The sequence below is a fragment of the Sceloporus occidentalis genome, unplaced genomic scaffold, assembly GCF_023333645.1.
Source record: "Sceloporus occidentalis isolate IW3139 unplaced genomic scaffold, rSceOcc1.0.p SCAF_2, whole genome shotgun sequence".
NCBI lineage: Eukaryota > Metazoa > Chordata > Lepidosauria > Squamata > Phrynosomatidae > Sceloporus > Sceloporus occidentalis.
The window spans coordinates 81921774-81940958 of record NW_028316982.1 but is presented as its reverse complement, the minus strand read 5'-3'; the positions used below and the strand labels follow the sequence as shown (position 1 = coordinate 81940958).

At 41.3% G+C, this 19185-nt stretch overlaps 1 protein-coding gene across 1 annotated transcript in view; it reads right to left on the bottom strand.

The window, feature by feature from the left end:
- The window catches only part of DOCK1 (dedicator of cytokinesis 1), a 502791-nt gene that overhangs the window by 424797 nt on the left and 58809 nt on the right, over nucleotides 1-19185 (bottom strand). The window contains exon 2 of the mRNA XM_089510135.1: nucleotides 2774-2857. Within this exon, the coding sequence (XP_089366261.1) occupies nucleotides 2774-2857 (84 nt within the window). The remainder of the gene's footprint in view (nucleotides 1-2773; nucleotides 2858-19185) is intronic.

The following is a 19185-nucleotide window of genomic DNA, read 5'->3' as shown; positions in this document are numbered from 1 at the left end:
CATTAGAAGAGGTAGAACATATTATGGATGAATTGATTCAATACGAATGGTTGGCAAAGTATACACTTAACACAGATTAATGTTGCAAAACAGTGAACATTTAATGATCCTGCATCTGAGAGCTTGCTTATTTTTCAAGAACATATTAAAATGACACTGAATGATCCTGTGAACAGGCAATTCCTTGCCAAAATTGTGTGGATGTATGCAATGTCGAACACATAACAAATAATCATTTCAAAACCAAGGTGAGTTTACTCCAGCATCACTCCAAGGAACTGTGGACAATGACTGCCATTGACAGAAATGCTGCATTGTTGCTTTCCCCAAATTTTAGTACATTAATAAACTCCTTAACTAAACCAGTTTCTGTTGTACACCTCACTAATAACAAGCCATATTTATTTCAATCCAGCCCTAAAAAGAGATTCAATAACTAATCAGTCACAGACAGAACTGTGCAAGATGTGCATAATCTATGCATTCTGGTTATGTGCAAAGCACAAGGTAGATTAAACGCCTTTCAGCATTTTCAGAGGCACCTTATCCTCCTTTTAAAGAAACCCAGAAAAGGCTTGTATAAAGATGGGATACAATAGGTGACAGCTGCACAGAATGAAAAATAAGTAAGCTGTATGAGAAGGAACATCTTCTGTAATACATGGTTTGGGATAACAATAGCAACACAGAGGTGATTTCTGGAAACCCTAGTTTGCCATCTTCAAACAAAACTATGAACTATTGCACATTTAGCAATCCATGGCAGATGAGGAAAAGAAAAATATCAACATCTGAATGGGGATAATTTATCACTAATTTTCTTCTCAAAGGAAACAAGGAATACTTTCAGTAATTTTCTTTCTGCTGTGAAGCTATGCAGTTTCCAAAGCCTGTTTGCCATACAGGATTTATTGTTTGTAAAATTTGCACATGGTTATTTTGCACAGAAAACAGCATTGTCTGGACAGGTACCAGTTTTATGTGCAGAAATATGATTTTCTATACAAAAAATACTGTTTCCTATGCAAACTACCATGCGCAAATTTTGCACAGGATAGGTCCCAAACTGCAAAACTAATGTTAACTCAAGATTCTTCTTCTCAGGGTTTCTTGACTCTTGAAAAACATTTTTTTTTACCCCTTTTCTAATATTTTCTAATATTCTTTCTATCCCTATGTCTGAAGCAGAGATCTTCTCAGATCTGTTGGAGCAAATAATGCCAAACAATAGATTGGTATTACTACACAGCTTTTCTGTGCAGAAACATACTATTCTATTTCCATATGCCATTATCTTAAGGCAGCATGCAACTGACTTTTAAAAATCACATAAACAAATGAGAGAAAGATGGCATGCCATTCGCTATCAAAAGTGGAAGAGACCCCTCACTGTGTGCCTTTTATGCAAGCAGCCTTTCTATGGTTGTAAAGTGTCAGCTGAAACAGTGCAACTGCATCTTTAATTTGTGTGGAAAAGGTCAAAAGTAAAAAAAAAAAAAAAGAGGAAGAGCAAGCAAACATACATATTGATGAGAAAGGAAATACATTCCCCCATCTTAGAAAGAGCTTTTGAGAGGCAAAAAGAAATGTGAAAACAAAACATCTGGCCCTGCAATTGTTAAAGAACTCAAGTGTACACTACACTATTGAAGCAAAAAAAGTTTAAATTAGACTACATATTAACCCCAACAACCAATGCTGAGTGAAAGCTGGGAGAAAGATTAAGGTTGCATCTACAGGGTAGAAATAACACACTTTGATACCACTTTAACTGCCATGACTTCATCCTAGAGAATTATGGTATCCATAGTTTTGTGGCACAGCAGCACACTTTAGTAGAAAAGAACTTGTAAAACAACCAATTCCAGGATTCCTTAGGATGGAGCTACAGCACTTAAAGTGATGTCAAATTGCAAATTTCTATAGTGCAGATACATGCTAAACCATTGCTTCTTCCAAGTGTTAGGCATTCTATCTAAAAGCTGGGAATCTATCTGATTTCAATTTTCTACACTGAGCAAATCACTTTCTTTCTCAGCTTTACCTACTCCGAAGGGTTGGAGCAGGTAAAATGGGGAAGGACAGGATCTTTCAAGCTGCACTAAAGTCCTAGGATTGCGGGGGGGGGGGGGGGGGGAGATATAGAGGCAATAAATAATAAATAAAGAGTTCTGTTTGTCACAAATGACATTCAGTTATGATGAAGAAGAGAAATAAATACATTATTAATGCAAAATTAAATGAATACATTAAACATTGTTCTACTTCCCAATGAAGGACATGCAGATATAAGTGGTTTAAAAAAAATCACTGAACAAGTATGATACACTTCCTACTATCTTGCATGAGAGCTATTTGAAAGATAAATATCTTCTATGTTTTCAACATTCAAGAGTAACACCTTTTTATAAAAAAAAGGACCCTGTATATTATTTCAGATTATCCTAGGAACATCTATCACCTTTCTAACCACTCAACAGATGCTACAAGAGATCCATACAAAATAAGCAACATAGGCATCAATCTTGTTTTTGCAGAAAAAGAAAATAAAGGAAGAGAAATTTGCATCTTAGAAAGGTTATTCATCAATTCTCACATGCCTGCTCATTTAATGTGTAGTGACTGTTAATTGTGTGCCCACATAAATGCTTCAATATTTCATTAGGTCTCAGAATAGAACTCATCTGGTAAAACAGACAGACATGTTAACTCAAATGGTCAAAATCATGACTAGGAGAAAAATAACTATGAACAAAACATTTGTTCCACTTGCCTTCATGAGTTTCCAGTATGTGCACAGTGTCTCCTATTTGCAGAGACAGCTCATCTGGCCCCCTGGCATCATAATTGTAGAATGCTAGAAGGGGAAAGAAAAGGATGGGAGAGGAAAGGTCATGTTTTTAGCATAAAATATACTGCCAGAAAAAACAATACAAAATTATTGGAAACTTGAAAATAAATGAAAACACAGTTCCAAACATTACTGTTTAAATACAACTCAGTCACTATCCTGGGGTGCATCTAGACTGTAGAAATAGTTTGACACGACAAATCCTGGTATTTGTAGTTTTACACTGTCTTTAGCCTTCTTTGCCAAAGTGCTGGTGCCTCACAAAACTATAAATGCTATGGCAGTCAAAGTGGTGTCAAACTGCATTATTTCAACAGGGTAAATGCACCCTTAGAAGATCCTAATGTGCATATTAACTTGATATGGCTGCCTATGATACTGTGGCCATGCAAACTTATAATGTATACCCAGAGTACACCCCAATGAGTTCAGTCCAACCTGAAAGTACTGAAAACTGAACAGTTTCATTGAATATCACCCATAAAAATCAGGACAGAGATCTGAAATGAGTCTTCCTCCCACATGTATTCTCCAAGTAAGGTTCATTCAATGATCATCTGATCAGGCCTCACTACCTGGCCAGCAATTTATTGCCAGCAAGCCTTCCCGGAGGTTTTATCTCTTTTGTGAAAATTCAGACATTTGCTGAACCAAGGGGAATTGCAACTAGTTGGGGAGGACTTTCTATATAGCAATGGAAAGCATGTCCTGTGTCTGAGTAAGTCACCTGTCCTAGATTCTAGTATTAAGATATGTTTTTAAAGATCTGGGCCTGTATATAAGCATAGTAACTGACAGCATGGCAGCAGGAAAGGGAGTGAGGGTGAGATGGAATATAATAGAATTAATGATTTTAGAAGGAAGGAAGGAAGAAAAGAAGAAGAATTTAAGATCAATATTGTTATGTTTTACTGTACAGAGATACCGAATTTTTCATTTTGAAAAAACCTAACATCACCCAATGCATCACTCCATATGACTGAAGAAGTAGACCAAGTCTATGAAAGTTTATGCTACAACTTATTTTGCACCTGTGATATGCCAGAATAATTCAAGTTATGTCCCTGAATTCCATCACTCAATAAAATCATTAATATATTAATAATACACATAGTTAAATGCATAATACACATATCAAATGAGTATGAATTTTTGTCCATTGGAACAAATGGTACAACCCAAAATGAGACAAATTTAGGCAAGACCATAAGAGTATATATTTAGATAAATTAAAGTATATTTAGATAAAGTAAATTCAGGATGTAGCATTTTATTATACTGAGCACAGTGTGTGCAGTGTGTGTGTGTGTGTGTGTGTGTGTGTGTAAGCTATTTCCCTGAAAACAATTCAAGGGTCATTATTTTCTAGAACACCCCCCTCCCTCTACTCCCAGCAAGTAAGAAAACTCAAATGACAAACTATTTTTCTGAACTACAGCATGACAATAAAGACCTTCAGATACCAGCTAAATCTCACTAGGGCTATTTTGAGTGCTCAGAACTTTAGATTTGAGGTTGAAAACAAGCAGTTCTGGTGAGAATTAACCTTTGTTTCCCTCCCAGTAAAAAGAGTCTACAATCACTGCCACTGGTTTCCTAGTCCTAGCTCCTCGTTGTTTGTCTTTTTTTGCACTCTCCACATTTCCTCTCTCTTCTCAGATTAGCAACACAGATAACCATTTACATCAAACCTAGAAGCACATCCAGAATGGGACAACATGCCAAGACTCCATTGCAACTTGATGCAACCAGATTTGGCAATATGAGCAGTTTAAGCAAAGAAATGTGAAAGAAATGTCAATGAATTTTATCATACCGTACAAGTATAGTTAACAAAGCAGATGTGCTTCTAAGCATTATTTAATAGAAAATTTAGTGCCAGAGGTAAAAATAACATGGAAAGAATAGGGAACGGTTCCTACATCACAAAACAGGAGAGTAGTTCAACATGTTTCAGGGAAATTTTTATTCAGAACTAACAATATGCACTGGTGAAATGAAACCTCCAGGTCAAGTAAGCCTCAAAAATATTTTAAATTTCTTGAGACCACTTGAAGGCTTCTTCCAAATTGCATCCAGGAATGACATTTTTTTCTTTCACCAGCTTCTACTTTTTCTATGATTTACATTTTGGTGGTCAAATTTATATAGTACATCAATTATTTTTTAAGAGGTTAACTGGTGAGGCAGACATATTTCTCTCCTCTTTATCTCTGTTTTGCTGTTCACACAAGCCACTAAGAGATCATGGAGGCACACACAGCTATAGTAGAATTGGCTAGAGAAGAATCCCAATTTTTCTCAGCTCAAACTTTATTGCATTGTTTACTGCAGACAGACTGCTGCCACCCAACACTAAGAGTCTTTCACCAACCTTCCTTCAGCATGATCCTAAATGCTAATACTGCTTTAAAAAAATCAGCTAAACAGAATATGAGGAAGAAAATGAAACTGGGTAAAAGAAGATTTTGCAAAATGAAGCTTTTTGGCCAGAGGCTTTGTGAACTGAGGCATGCCTTTTGTTTATTTATTTGTTAACATGATGGCTTGTACTTTCAGATGCCTTTCTTTTGTGTTGTTTTACAGTTTTTAATTTACAGTTTTGTAAAATGATTTGATTGTTACTAGAAAAAAAATATTCTTATAAAAGCCAAAAAAAATGACACTGTATTTTTTGACCGTTACTAAAGCTAGGAATCAAAGGGGTTTTTCAGCTGATGGAACTGCTGCCCTCCCAGTAGCACTCACCTGTGCACTCAAAATCTGTTCAGTAAACTGGGAAAGCTACCAGATTAGGGCTTTGGGCTTTAGAAAAGGATTTTGGAATGTTGGTTTTCAGAAGAATGAACGTACTGATATGTTGAAAGCATCCATGACCAAGCAATAATAAAATGACACTCTGAGACCCAGAGCTTTGTCCTATCACCACATCACTTACAGTAAGTTTCAACATGATATTATATTCATTTTTTCTTAAAAGTAACTTTCCAAAATCTTCCAGAAGGCTACAAAGGCAAGAAGAGGGAAATAAAGGTTCATTGCATTCGCGCTAGGGCAAAACTCAATTTCTGTCTAGTATTTAGGGTAATCCCCTGACAAGCTGAGGCAATGGAGTTGTTCAGATGAGAATGCATTTAAACTTGACAACCGAGGTAGGACATTCTAAGAAAATAAGCAGTGCTAAATGTAGAAACTGGCTCCATCATACTGATTATTACAAACAATTTTATTCCACCTTTCCAATGCATATCAGGAATTGTTAAGGCAAAACACAAAAAATCAAAACAATCATATAAGAAACTAAAGATGAAAAGGAACACTTGCATAGAGACAGACAGAGAGGATGAGAGAAGACTGGTCTAACCCTTTTTTTGCTCAGCGTTTAAATATCTGTTGGGAAAGTTGCCAATCTGATCTCTCCTAACTGCATGTCTGATTACAATGGGATTAGGGCAGGCAGGGTAAAGCTGGAGGAAACAGTCATTCATCTAACCTGATTCTAGCAATTTAAGACTTTACAGTCAATAAGCAGGTGTCTCAGTTTGGCTCAGCAGAAGACAAGAACCAGTGCAGCTGCAATGGCAGGAGAGTCGCAAGCTCTCAAGAAAACTGGAGATGCTCACAATTCTCCACAGCTCCTACTGGATCAGCTGAACAATTCTGGCTTTGTAGAATGCTTCCATCCTAGGCTACGCCATGGTGCCACTACCACCTCCTTTCTATCATTAAGAGGAAAACTCTACTTTGATGGAAGAGAGATTATGCTCCTAGGGACTTCTTAAAATTTAATTCCCCAAAAATTGCTGGGTAGAACCTTTGGCACATAACTGATGCACAGCATTAAAGAGGAGCTGGCCTACAGAGACCAAGATCCTGTAGACACTCAGCCAAAACCCCAAAATCCAATTTAAAAAAAATAATGGAATAAGGAGACATGAGCAAGCAACAAAAAGGCAAGTAACATAAAAGCAAGCAAAACTTCTAGTTTTCCTAAATGAGGGGTAGGCAATTATGGCCTTCTCAATGTTTCTGGATAAGAAATGGAGAGACTATTTGAAGATGAGATGGGGGGCAGGAATGGAAAGGGAGTTTCCTGGGTTTGAAGGAACCTAGACAAGCAAAATGCTGGTTAAAGCCCCAACCCCAACAAAGAGGACCTTTTTCATTTCTCCCCATATCTTCAGATGGACCCAGAGGACTATTCCTGTCCCCTTCACAGAGATTAAGCATACGCGAAACAGGCCGGCCAATGAGCAACTAAAGATCCCCCAGTTCTCTCCTGACAGCTAGCACATGATGCAGGGGCTACATAAAATCATTAAACAATATGTGACAGTATATATGGTATCACACAGACAATAGATGAATGCAGTTATGATTCCATGTACAGTCGGCCCTTCTTATACACGGATTTCTTATACACTGATTCAAGCATACACGGTTTGAAAATGTTTAAAAAAGTATAAATTTCAAATAGCAAACCTTGATTTTCCATTTTTTATAAGGGACACCATTTTACTATGTCATTATATTTAATGGGACTTGAGCATACATGGATTTTGTTATCCACAGAGGATCTTGGAACCAAACCCCAGCATATAACAAGGGTCCACTGTAATGCCATATGCACACATGCGTTGTCCTTTTATAACTGTATATAGCCACTGAAGAAGGCCTCAAGACACAGACTAAAATTAGCTCAGCTTTCCCCCCCCCCCCCAATAAACATCTTTCGAGAACCCTGAGCCATGTCTCCAGTTTATTTTGTACAATTAAAAATATTTGTATTTGTTTTATCTTTTTATTTCTCAAAAATGTCATACGAGTCTTATTAACGTGCCAATTTTCAGAAGTCAAGTACCATATACCGTACATTCATGTACACGTCGACCTCAAATATGAGTCGAGGGAAGGTTTCAGGATCAAAACCGTTTATTTTGATATGACTCGTGGATAGAATCATAGAGTTGGAAGAGACCACAAGGGCCATCCAGTCCAACCCCCTGCCATGTAGAAACTCTCAGTCAAAGCATCCCCGACAGATGGCCATCCAGCCTCTGTTTAAAGACCTCCAAAGAAGGAGACTCCACTACACTCCGAGGGAGTGTGTTCCACTGTCGAACAGCCCTTACTGTCAGGAAGTTCCTCCTAACGTTGAGGTGGAATCTCTTTTTCTGTAGCTTGCATCCATTGTTCCAGGTCCTGTTCTCTGGAGCAGCAGGAAACAAGCTTGCTCCCTCCTCAATATGACATCCCTTCAAGTATTTAAACAGGGCTATCATATCACCTCTTTACCTTCTTCTTCTCCAGGCTAAACATCCCCAGCTCCCTAAGTCTTCATAGGACATGGTTTCAAGACCGTCCACAATTTTAGTCGCCCTCCTTTGGACACGCTTTAGTTTCTCAATGTCCTTTTTGAATTGTGGTGCCCAGAACTAGACACAATATTCCAGGTGGGGCCTGAACAGAGCAGAATAGAATGGCACTATTACTTTCCTTGAGCTAGACACTATACTTTTGATCCAGCCTAAAACCGCACTGACCTTTTTAGCTGCCGCATTGCACTGTTGACTCATGTTCAACTTGTGATCTACTTGGACTCCTAGATCCCTTTCACACGTAGTCTCATTCAGCCAGGTGTCCCCCATTCTATATCTGTGCATTTCGTTTTTCCATCCTAAGTGCAGTACCTTACATTTCTCCCTACTGAATTCCTTGTTAGCTTTGGCCCAATGTTCTAGTCTATTCAGGTCATTTTGAATTTTGATCCTGTCTTCCTCCCTTCTCTGGACTCTCCCAACCACCAAACATTACTTCCCAGGTGCTAGTGGAGAGGTTTTAACATCAGGTTGGGGAGGAAAGAAAGTGGAGTTAAATGCGGTGTTTCTTTGAAGGGAAGAGAAGACTTTAACATCGGACTGGGAAGAGAAAGGAAGTGGAGCTAAAAGAGGTGTTTCTTTGATGGGATGAGAAGGCTTTCAAATCAGATTGGGAAACTCACTCTCTCACACACACATACATACACACACACAATATCCTGCCTCAGGGCACAAAGACTGGGACATCACAGCGGTGCTTTTTTCAGGACTTTTCTAACCAGTATTAGTGTACTGACCTGTATTTCAGTCGACCCAGGATTTTAGGGTCAATTTTGGGGCATAAATTTATCGACTTATAGTCATTTTCTCACACCAGGTTCCAGGTGATGCAAAAATGTTAGGTTTCACAGATGACGAGCCCAATAAAAATTCCTTTAATTCCCTAATCAGGAAGTACTATAAAGCTTTGGATCTAATTATTTAGGGCACTGCAGCCTCATTCCATATAGTGGGATCATTATTTGAGGAACAACTAGAAGCAGTTCTATCTTGCTAAACTGATCCTAGTGTAGTAGCCTACATCCCATCCACCTGGTCTCAGATCAATCCATACTGGAGGTAAATGAGAGATAACCAGTTATAAGATCATTGTGCCATTCTAGCTAGCTAGCTAGCTAGCTAGGTAGATAGATCTGGAGTTTATGCATTAATTAAAATTAAAGTATAAACAAAATACAAGAACCTTTTTTTAAAAGCACTCCAAAGACAAGAAAAAAGTAGACCATAATATGCAAAAGATAAAAACCATCTAATGGATAGCATTTGACAGCATTCATCTTTATTTCCTTAATAGTTTTTAAAGCTTTATCAGCATTTTCTCCAAGTCATTCTCTTCAATTTCTTTCTCTTAGCTCTCAGAATTTCATGAGAAGTATAGATTTGCCAACACAGCTTTAAATTAACATTTGAAATGGTGCTATCTTGATTTTTTTAAAAAAAATTTTTTTAATAAAAACACTCTTCTTGGAACATGTTTAGGAGAGACAAAAAATTGCCATAGCTGCATTTTCAACCAAGTCACTTCCTCATTACACACACTTTGCTCAAATCTTCAGAACAAAAGAATGGCCTAAATGTGCCCCCCCCCCCCATATAATTTCACACTGTATAAAAAAGTGTTGCGATGAAAAACTCATATAAATAAATTTTCTGTGGAATCCTACTCAGAAGGAAATTCATTTAATTCAGTGGTATCTTCTCCCACCTTTACACACAAAGACACATTAACCTGGGGGCAAGGACTATTAAACTCAATGAAGTTTACTTCTGAATAGGTTTTCAGTGAGTACCAATATACTTTATTGTTCTTACTTGAAAGCTTCAATTATACCAGTTTTGCCAACACTGGGGTTTTTCCAGATTAAGTACAGATATACCTCAGTTGACAGACCCAGTGTGGTGTAGTGGTTTGAGCATTGGATTAGGACTCTGGAGACCAGAGTTCAAATCCCTGCTCGGCCGTGTAAACCCATTGGGTGACCTTGGGCAAGTCACACTCTCTTAGCTGCAGAGGAAAGCAATGTTAAACCTCCTCTGAGGGAACTTGCCAAGGAAAACCCATGACCCTTAGGATCTCCATAGGATGGAAATGGCTTGAAGGCACACAATAACAATACCCCAGTTAACAAAACAAAAGTATACTTAAGCATTGCTTCTTTAACAGAAACTTTGGTGTCAGAGGCAGAAAAGACACTGAAAGAAGAGGGATCAGTTCCTACATCACAAAAAAGGAGAGCAGTTCAACATGTTTCAGTGAACTTTTATTCAAAGCTAATCATGTGCACATGTGAAATGAAACAATTAGGTCAACCATGCCTTGCATAAGTAGACAAAAACTTAAGGAGTGTTCTAGAGACTTCTTGTAGGTTTCTTCCAAAATGCTTCTAGGAATACTTTCTTCTTTCATTAGCCTTTATTTTCCTTATGATTTCTATTTTAGTGGCCAAACTTGCATGCTGGGTATAGTTGGTAAGGCAGCCTTATCTGCTCTCCTCTTTGCTCTCTGTAGCTTTTCATGCATGCTCAGTAATGGATTCTGGAGGCTGCTGTTTTTTTACCTTGCCTGTTATAAGCAAGCACACACAGCTATAGTATGGTGGCCAGAGCAGAACTCCATTCTTTCCCAGCTCAGGCTTTTGTGTGTGTGCTGCAACCTGCCACTAAAGTCTTCTGTTTCTCCAGCCCGTGTGTGTGTGGGTGTCTGTCTGTCTTCATGTCACCTGCTGACCATACGAATTTCATAGTTTTCTTAGGCAAGGAATACTCAGAAGTGGTTTTACCAGTTCCTTCCTCTGAAATATAGCCTACAGCACCATCCTTCTAATGCCAAAACTCTTTTGAAAAACCAAAACCAAAAAAACTAATTAGAAAACAAAGAGGAAACAGGGTCTAGGTGGGCATAAAAAGCCTTTGTAGAAAGGAGCTTCTTTGTCAGAGGCTTTGTTAAATGAGGAGTATTCCTAGTTTTGAAGAAAATCATTTTTTAAAATTTTATTTTATTGAAAACAAATCTACTAATCTGCTAATGTAAAATAAAAATTAGTGTTTTAATAACATAATTGCTATGTGTGACCTGCCCACTCTAACTCAGTGGGTTTCCTTGGCTGAACAGAGATATGAATCCTGGGCCCGTTACAGATGGGCCTTTTAGTACGGAGTCAGTCCGTATTAGGGTTAGGAAGGTGCGGTGCTTCCGCACCCCCCTAACCCTAGTACGGACTGAGTCCGTACAAAATGGCGGCGCCCCTTTTGCCGCTTCCCCACAGCCTGGAAAACGGCGGATCGGGGCCTCAGTGGCTGCCGTTCTGGTCACTGAGGCCCTGATACCCCGGGGAAAGGGGCGGGTACAGGTCGTCTCAAAGGGGCAGTCTGTAATGCGCCCTGGTCTCCCAGAGTCCTAGTCAAAGTATCACAACAGGTGGTTTATTTATGCTGAACTGTATTTCTTTCCAACCACAGGAAATTTTAAAATAACAATACATTCAGGTTCTGTGCCTTGCAAATTCAATAGTGTATTAACACTACAGCTCTAAGTAATTCTCAGCAACTGAAAAACCACAAAGGGTCCATGCAGACATAATTTTATGGAAAAAGGAAATTACACTTTATGTTCAATACTGTATATACATTTGAGCGGGTCTTCAACTTTGGACTGGAAATAGTTGCTCTGATAGCACCTACCTATTATCCGAACATTGACCTTCTGTTATGCTGCTTTAAATGCTTCCAAATCACAACCCAACAATTAGTGACTCTAATGAGTAGCAAAGGCAGCAACACAAAAATAAGTTGTCCTGCCCTGTACATTATTGTCTTTCCCAAGTCTCACACATTTGTTTCCTGATTTCTGATTCAGTCATGAAGCATGTGAGAGAGAAAAAACATAAGCCCATTACTGTTTTATGGTGACACTCACTACAACACAGTGGCTATTTTAAAACCAGCTCCTTAAATACATAGAGCCAAACATTTATCTGATATGAACTGTAAGTCATATTCTGAGCTGACCTCTGAGGTACTTAGGAACACAGATCTAGAGTACTTTGCAATGGGATTCTAATTAATCTTTGAGAGGTATATCCTGAAGCATATAGCTAATAAAGTTTGATGCTGTTTTTGTTTTGTTTTATTTTACTTGAAGTGGTCCCAAAAGAGATAATAATGCACAAAAGCTAATTCACTCTGGGAAGCAAAATTGGTTTTGCAGCAATCACGCTGGGTTATTAAAAAAAATACCAAATATATGTGGGCTAAAGAAAAATACAAGTTGTTTTATAAAAGATAGCCATTTTGAAAAATGAACACAAAGAGAATCCACAAGCTGTGCTTTACACAGAGGTGGCTTTTCTTGTTTGGCACTTTGTTTTCCAAAAATGATTTTACAACAGTAAAATGCATCAATTTCTGAGATATTTTACGCCTTCCTCTTCAGTTTCCAAAGGACCTCACATTGCTGCTTACTAAGATTAAAAGCAAACAAAAAGATGAACATTTTAACAAGTAACACAATAACAAGAAAAGCTGTGCAGCCATATATTTAGCAATAAAACAAGCAGATAACAATAAGCCAGAAGATCTAAAGCACTTGAGAAAAGAAGTGGTCTTCATCCAGGGCTAAAGACACCCTGGAAGATCCCAAAGAGAAAATTAAAGAACTGAGACACTACAGCTAAAAAGACCACCACCAGCAGCCTTATCCCTGATACAAGCAGAACAAGCCTTCAAAGAGGCCATAAATGTTCAAGCAGCCTATGGGGGGAAAGATACTAATTTTCAGTCCTGCAGTTACCACTGCTTAAATCCTGGTTGTCCAAGGATAAATTCAATAGAATCATCAAGGACTGCAGTCCTAACCAAAAGTAAGCTGAAAATCATCTGGTTGGGCAGAATGACTACCCACTGACAGTATTCCACCCCCCAGGATGTACTTAAAACTCAGTTGAGACTAGACAGATAATTACTGGGGGCCATAAAGTGCTTTATAGTTCATGACCAGCACTATGAATTGTGCCCAGAAATGGACCAGGAGCCAGTGGAGCTGTTGTAACAAGAGAGTCATGTATTCCCTGTAGCCACATCCAGTTAACAATCTGGCTGCAGCTTCCTGGATCAGCTGAAATATCTCCACACTCTCTAAAAGCAACCACGCATAGAGCACATGACAGTAAGCAAAATTATCATTTATAAAGTTCAACTATCTGGAACAAGACTATCTGAAAATACACATTTTCCTTCTCAAGAGTAAATGTCAGAAGCCCACGTTTGCTGCCGGACGGCTCTAGAGTCGTCTACGGACTGATACTTTAGACTCCAGCCTTGACAGCCAGATATTGCAGAGAGAGAATGATTGCAGTATCTCTTCTCTGCACTTACTGCTGCACTGTGAGGGGAGGGGAAGGGGAGGGATATGGGGAGTGCTTCGGTTGGGGAGATAGAGGTTAACTCTTTAGGCACGAGCGGGGCTCCTATTGAGGTAGTGTGGGGCAAAGGGTGGTATGGCGGTGGGAGAAGGGACTCGCGTTACAGAGGAAGGCGAGATCAATGCATCATATCTATCTCTCCTTCCTGTCCCCCTCCCAGCCAAAGGGACCTGAGGGTCACTCCAACCGTGCCACAAACCCTGTCGCTGCTCCTGTGCAATGCCAGGTCGATTAACAACAAGTCCCACATAATCTATGACTTACTGGATGACAGCAAGTGCGACCTGGCTTGCATTACCGAGACCTGGCTTGGGCCTGAGGGAGATGTTGTGTGGGCACAGGCCCTTCCTGCCGGGTTCTCGGTGAAGGACCAGCCCAGGTTAGGTGGGCGGGGGGGTGTGGCCTTGATATATAAGAACACCTTGTCTTTTACCAGGAACCACATCCGGCAGACTTCCTTTATCGAGTGTATTTACCTGACCCTAAAAGCTAGGGACAGTCTAGGGATTCTGTTGGTGTATCGGCCACCCCGTGTGCTACCGAACTCCCTTAATGAGCTGACACAGCTGGTCGCGGAGCTGATGCTGGAGACGCCCAGGCTACTTGTCCTGGGCGACTTCAACATCTCCCTCACGGCCAGCTATGTTCCATCCGGTGCGGCTCGGGAATTCATGGATACCATGACGGCCACGGGCCTGTCCCAGCTGATTTCGGGTCCAACGCATTTTGCGGGTAATACACTGGATTTGGTCTTTTGTTTGGATGCGGAAAATCCGTGGGCGGAAATAACCAGTATTTCCCCCCTGTCATGGACGGATCATTTCCTTGTGGAGGCAAAAATCAAGGTCTCTACCCAGATCCCCCCCGGGGGGGTGGACCTATTAGGATGGTCCACCCTCGAAGGCTGATGGAACCCAAAAGGTTCCAGGAAGCCCTAGAGGGACACATGGTTGGAAGTGACGGCGACTCTGTTGATGCCCTGACTGGTATCTGGAATACCGGTCTCTCTAGGGCTATACACAGTATCGCTCCCAAGCGCCCTCTCAGACCTGCTTCCAAACGTAAGCCTTGGTATACGGAAGATCTCCGGGCGAGGAAGCGGGACCTGTGACGGCTAGAGCACCGCTGGCGGAAACACCTACGCTTAGCCGACAAGGCTCTCCTAGACCGCCTTTTGGAGGACTACGGAGAGGCGATACGAGCAGCTAAGAATTTGTTCTATGGTGCTCGTGTCGCGTCCGCGGAGTCGCGTCCAGCAGAGTTGTTCAGGGTGGTCAGGGAGCTAACTCAGCTCCCTCCCGCCCCGAACCAGATCCTTGAACCTTCTAAGGCCTGCTGTGACCAATTTAACAACTTCTTCGCGGATAAAACCTCTCGGATAAGCGAAGGTCTTAATGCCGGCATTAGAGCAGAACCTAGGGTAGAGGCATCCAGAGCCTCCGTGGACTCTGTTAAACTGGATCAGTTTGAGTTGGTAAGTACCGATGATGTGGACCAGATCCTTGGAAGTGTTCGGAAGACAACCTGCTCTCTCGATCCCTGTCCCTCATGGCTAGCGGCTCAGGGGGGACCGGCTGTAACCTTGCTGTTACACCGGATTATAAATACATCACTGAGGGATGGGCAATTTCCAACCAGCTTGAAATTGGCCACCATAAAACCGCTGCTAAAAAAGCCCTCCCTCGACCCCCTGGTACATAGTAATTATCGGCCAGTCTCGCTGCTGCCATTTTTGGGGAAGGTGATCAAGAGGGCGGTTGCAATCCAGCTTCGATCGATCTTGGATGAAACGGATTATCTGGACCCATTTCAAACTGGCTTTCGGGCGGGCTACGGGGTTGAGACGGCCATGGTCGCCTTGGTCGATGATCTCCGTCTGGGCATCGACAGGGGAAGCGTGTCCCTGTTGGTGCTCTTGGACATCTCAGCGGCTTTCGATACCATAGACCATGGTATCCTTCTGGAGCGCCTGGTAGAGGTGGGTATCGGGGGCACTGCGCTCCAGTGGTTCCGCTCCTACCTCTCAGGGAGGTTCCAGATGGTGCAGCTGGGAGACGTGTGCTCCGATAAGAGGGCCCTCACAACTGGGGTCCCTCAAGGAGCCATTCTGTCTCCCATGCTATTTAACATTTACATGAAACCGCTGGGAGAGATCATCCGGAGACATGGGGCGCGGGGTTATCAGTACGCTGATGACACCCAAATAGTTTTCTCTATGTCTCCGACTGATGCAGTGACTGAGGATGGCATCTCTCCTCTCGTGGCCTGTCTGGAGTCGGTAATGGGCTGGATGAGGGAAAACCGACTCAGTCTGAATCCAGAGAAAACGGAGGTACTTGTGATAGGTTCCCCTGGTCCAGGAATGGCGGTGGTTCCACCTGTCCTGAACGGGATCACGCTTCCTGTGAAGGACTCCGTGCGCAGTTTGGGGGTGCTTCTTGATTCGTCGCTTCACCTTACAGCTCAGGTGAATGCGACGGTCAAGAGCACCTGTTATCAGCTTCAGCTTATTCACCAGCTGCGCCCATACCTGGCCCAGAGAGACCTTGAAACGGTGGTACATGCTCTGGTAACCTCTCGATTGGATTTCTGCAATGCGCTCTACATGGGGCAACCCTTATACCATACCTGGAAGCTACAGATGGTACAGAATATGGCAGCCAGACTGGTCACTGGTACTTCCAGGGCCAGCCATATTACACCTATACTTAAAGATCTGCATTGGCTGCCCATCCGCTTCCGGGCACAGTACAAGGTGTTGGTGATAACCTATAAAGCCCTATATGGCTTGGGCCCAGGATACCTGAAGGACCGCCTCTCTCCATACATTCCGCCCCGCACCCTCAGAACTTCTGGGCAGCAACTACTGAGGGTCCCAGGGGCTAGACTAACCTCCACAACAAGGAGGTCATATTCCATCGTCGCCCCGGCCCTCTGGAATACGCTGCCCATAGAGCTCCGCTCGGCCACCTCCCTGGCCCACTTTAAGAAGGAGCTAAAAACCTTCATATTTCAATCTGAATTCCCCGAATGAAGTTCCAGCTGGTCTTCCCCCCCCCCCCGCCCCCCCGGACGACAATGGTGATCGGCTGATGGTGTTTTAATTTTGTTTTTAATATGAATGTATTGTATTTTTATGGTGTTTTTGTATTGTTATTGTGCTGTTCACCGCCCTGATCGATGGAAGGGCGGTATACAAATAAAAATTTTATTTATTATTATTTATTGCTTTCTCTCATAACCAGCAGAGGCATACATGGCAGGAAGAAAGGAGATGGCCTTCTTAGTAATAATTCCCAAGCTCTGGAGTGCTCTACCTACTCAGTTACAACCTCCCTGTCTCCATAGTTCTTGTCCTTCTTGATGCTGTATGCCTTCAAGTCATTTATTACTTCTGGCAACCCCAAAGTGAACCAATCACAGGGTTTTCTTGGCAAGTTTCTTCAGAAGGGGTTTGCCATTGCCATCTTCTGAGGCTGAGAGCATGTGACTTACTCAAGGTCACCCAGTGAGTTTACATGGCTGAGGCAGGATTTGAACCCTGTTCTCCAGAATCATAGTGCAGCACTAAACCATTACACTACACTGGATCCCCTTGTCCTTCTACCAGCAGACAAAGATATTTCCATTCACACAGATGGCTTTAGTAAAGCACGGATGCTATTTGCTTTTTTAAAAAACAAAACAAAATGCTGCAATTTTTATTTGTTTGTGACATTTTAACTGTACTTTGATAGTCTGTCTTCTATTGTTAGCAGCCATAAGGGCTTTTATTTGTCATGCGGGAATACACAACCTGCGTTTTCTAACTATGTTTAGTGCGTAGTTACTTTCTGTGCAGCCCCTAAAGTTAAGGGACCCATCCACCTTTCCATTACCTTAAATGATCCATTGGGCTCTGGAGGGTAGAAAGTGCATTCCTAGGCTTCTAAATCTGTTTTCCCATTGGTCTTAGTGATGAGAAAACAGCCTTCTCAGTGAAAATCATTGAGGGATAGGAAACTCTTTTGCTTCCCCAGTGATCTCAGCAGGCAAGGAAAGAGGGGTTAAACCCCACCATCTCTGCTTGCTGAGGGTTGTTTGTAGCAAACACTGTGATACACATTCACTCCCATTCTCCACTGACATTCATCGCAAAAGACTGTGCATCCATTGTAAAGGAAAGGCAACACACAAATTTAATAAATGAAATAGTGAATGAAATAAGATGCACACTTCTCTGTAAAGGAACCAAAAAAAAGTTCAATCCTCCAAATTATCATGCTGTGAAAACAAGGTTCCCCCCACTATTTTAGCATGCATCCTTAAAGAATTCTGAGTGGTACCCAAAATCCTAATGAAAAAAGAGCTTTTCTATACTTGAGCAATATTAGCAGCATGTGGCAAAAATTTCTACTGATAAGAGTAATCCAAAGACATATTCTAAAACCTCAATGGATGACAATAACAAGACTCCAGCCTTTGCAGAGAATATCAAAGAAGCTGTTCTCTTCAATCCATTCCTTGCCATTTCTGGAAATATTTTCAATTGCCTGGCTGTCATTCATAGCTGCCGCTGCTATGGGAATGGAGTACTAATCACATCACTCCTCATTGTGCCTTCTCCAGCTCATCATACCTTCTTTGTGGCCTGCATATTTTAAAACTCTAGTAGAAAGAAGTCCTGGGATTTGCAAATGAAATGTCAGAACAAGATCTTTAGGATTGTATCCAGTTGTGTCCCTCTACTGAAAACTCTTTAAAAGGCAGTGGAGGTTTCTGTGAACAGAAAGAAGGGATGGTTTTGTAAATGCCTTTTCTTTTGCAGTTACCTACTACACCACCTCCAGAGCCAGTGTGTAATGGTTTGAGCACTGGACTGAAAATCTGGAGACCAGAGTTTGATTCCCAGCTCAGCCATGGAAATCACTGGCAAACCTTCTCTGAAAAAATCTTGTCAAGAAACCTCCATGATAGGGTCATCTTGGGGTTGCAATAGGTCTGAAACAACTTGAAGGCACACAACAATACCTCCAACATCGTCCTGTACCACCAAGAACAGCAAATTTAAGAGACACAGAGCTGCAGAAGGCAAACTGAATCAGCAAAAATGAACTTTTCCCTTTGTAATCATAGAAGCCTCTGCTTGTTCAAAGAGCATTTCACCAAGAAGAGGGAGACAACTTCATACAGGTATAATCCTTATTGAACAACACTCACATAAAACCTTACAATACAGAGATATTCAGCACAATGTTTAAAAGATACCTGTAGGCCTACCCTAAGTGAAATGGCTGGTGTCATGGAGAACCTATACATCCGTTTACTGTTTTGTGATGTCTTAAAGCAAGCATCAATCAAATTGCAATTAATGACACCAACATGTGCCTGAGCATTACATTTTTAACAGCAAACTTGTTAACAAAGGCAGAAATACTATGGTAAGACTAGGAAGAGGTCCTTACATCACAAAATGAAGGAGGGGAGGAGGAGGAAACATATTTCAGCAACATACTTCAGCAAACATTCGATTCAAAATTAATAATATGCACATAGG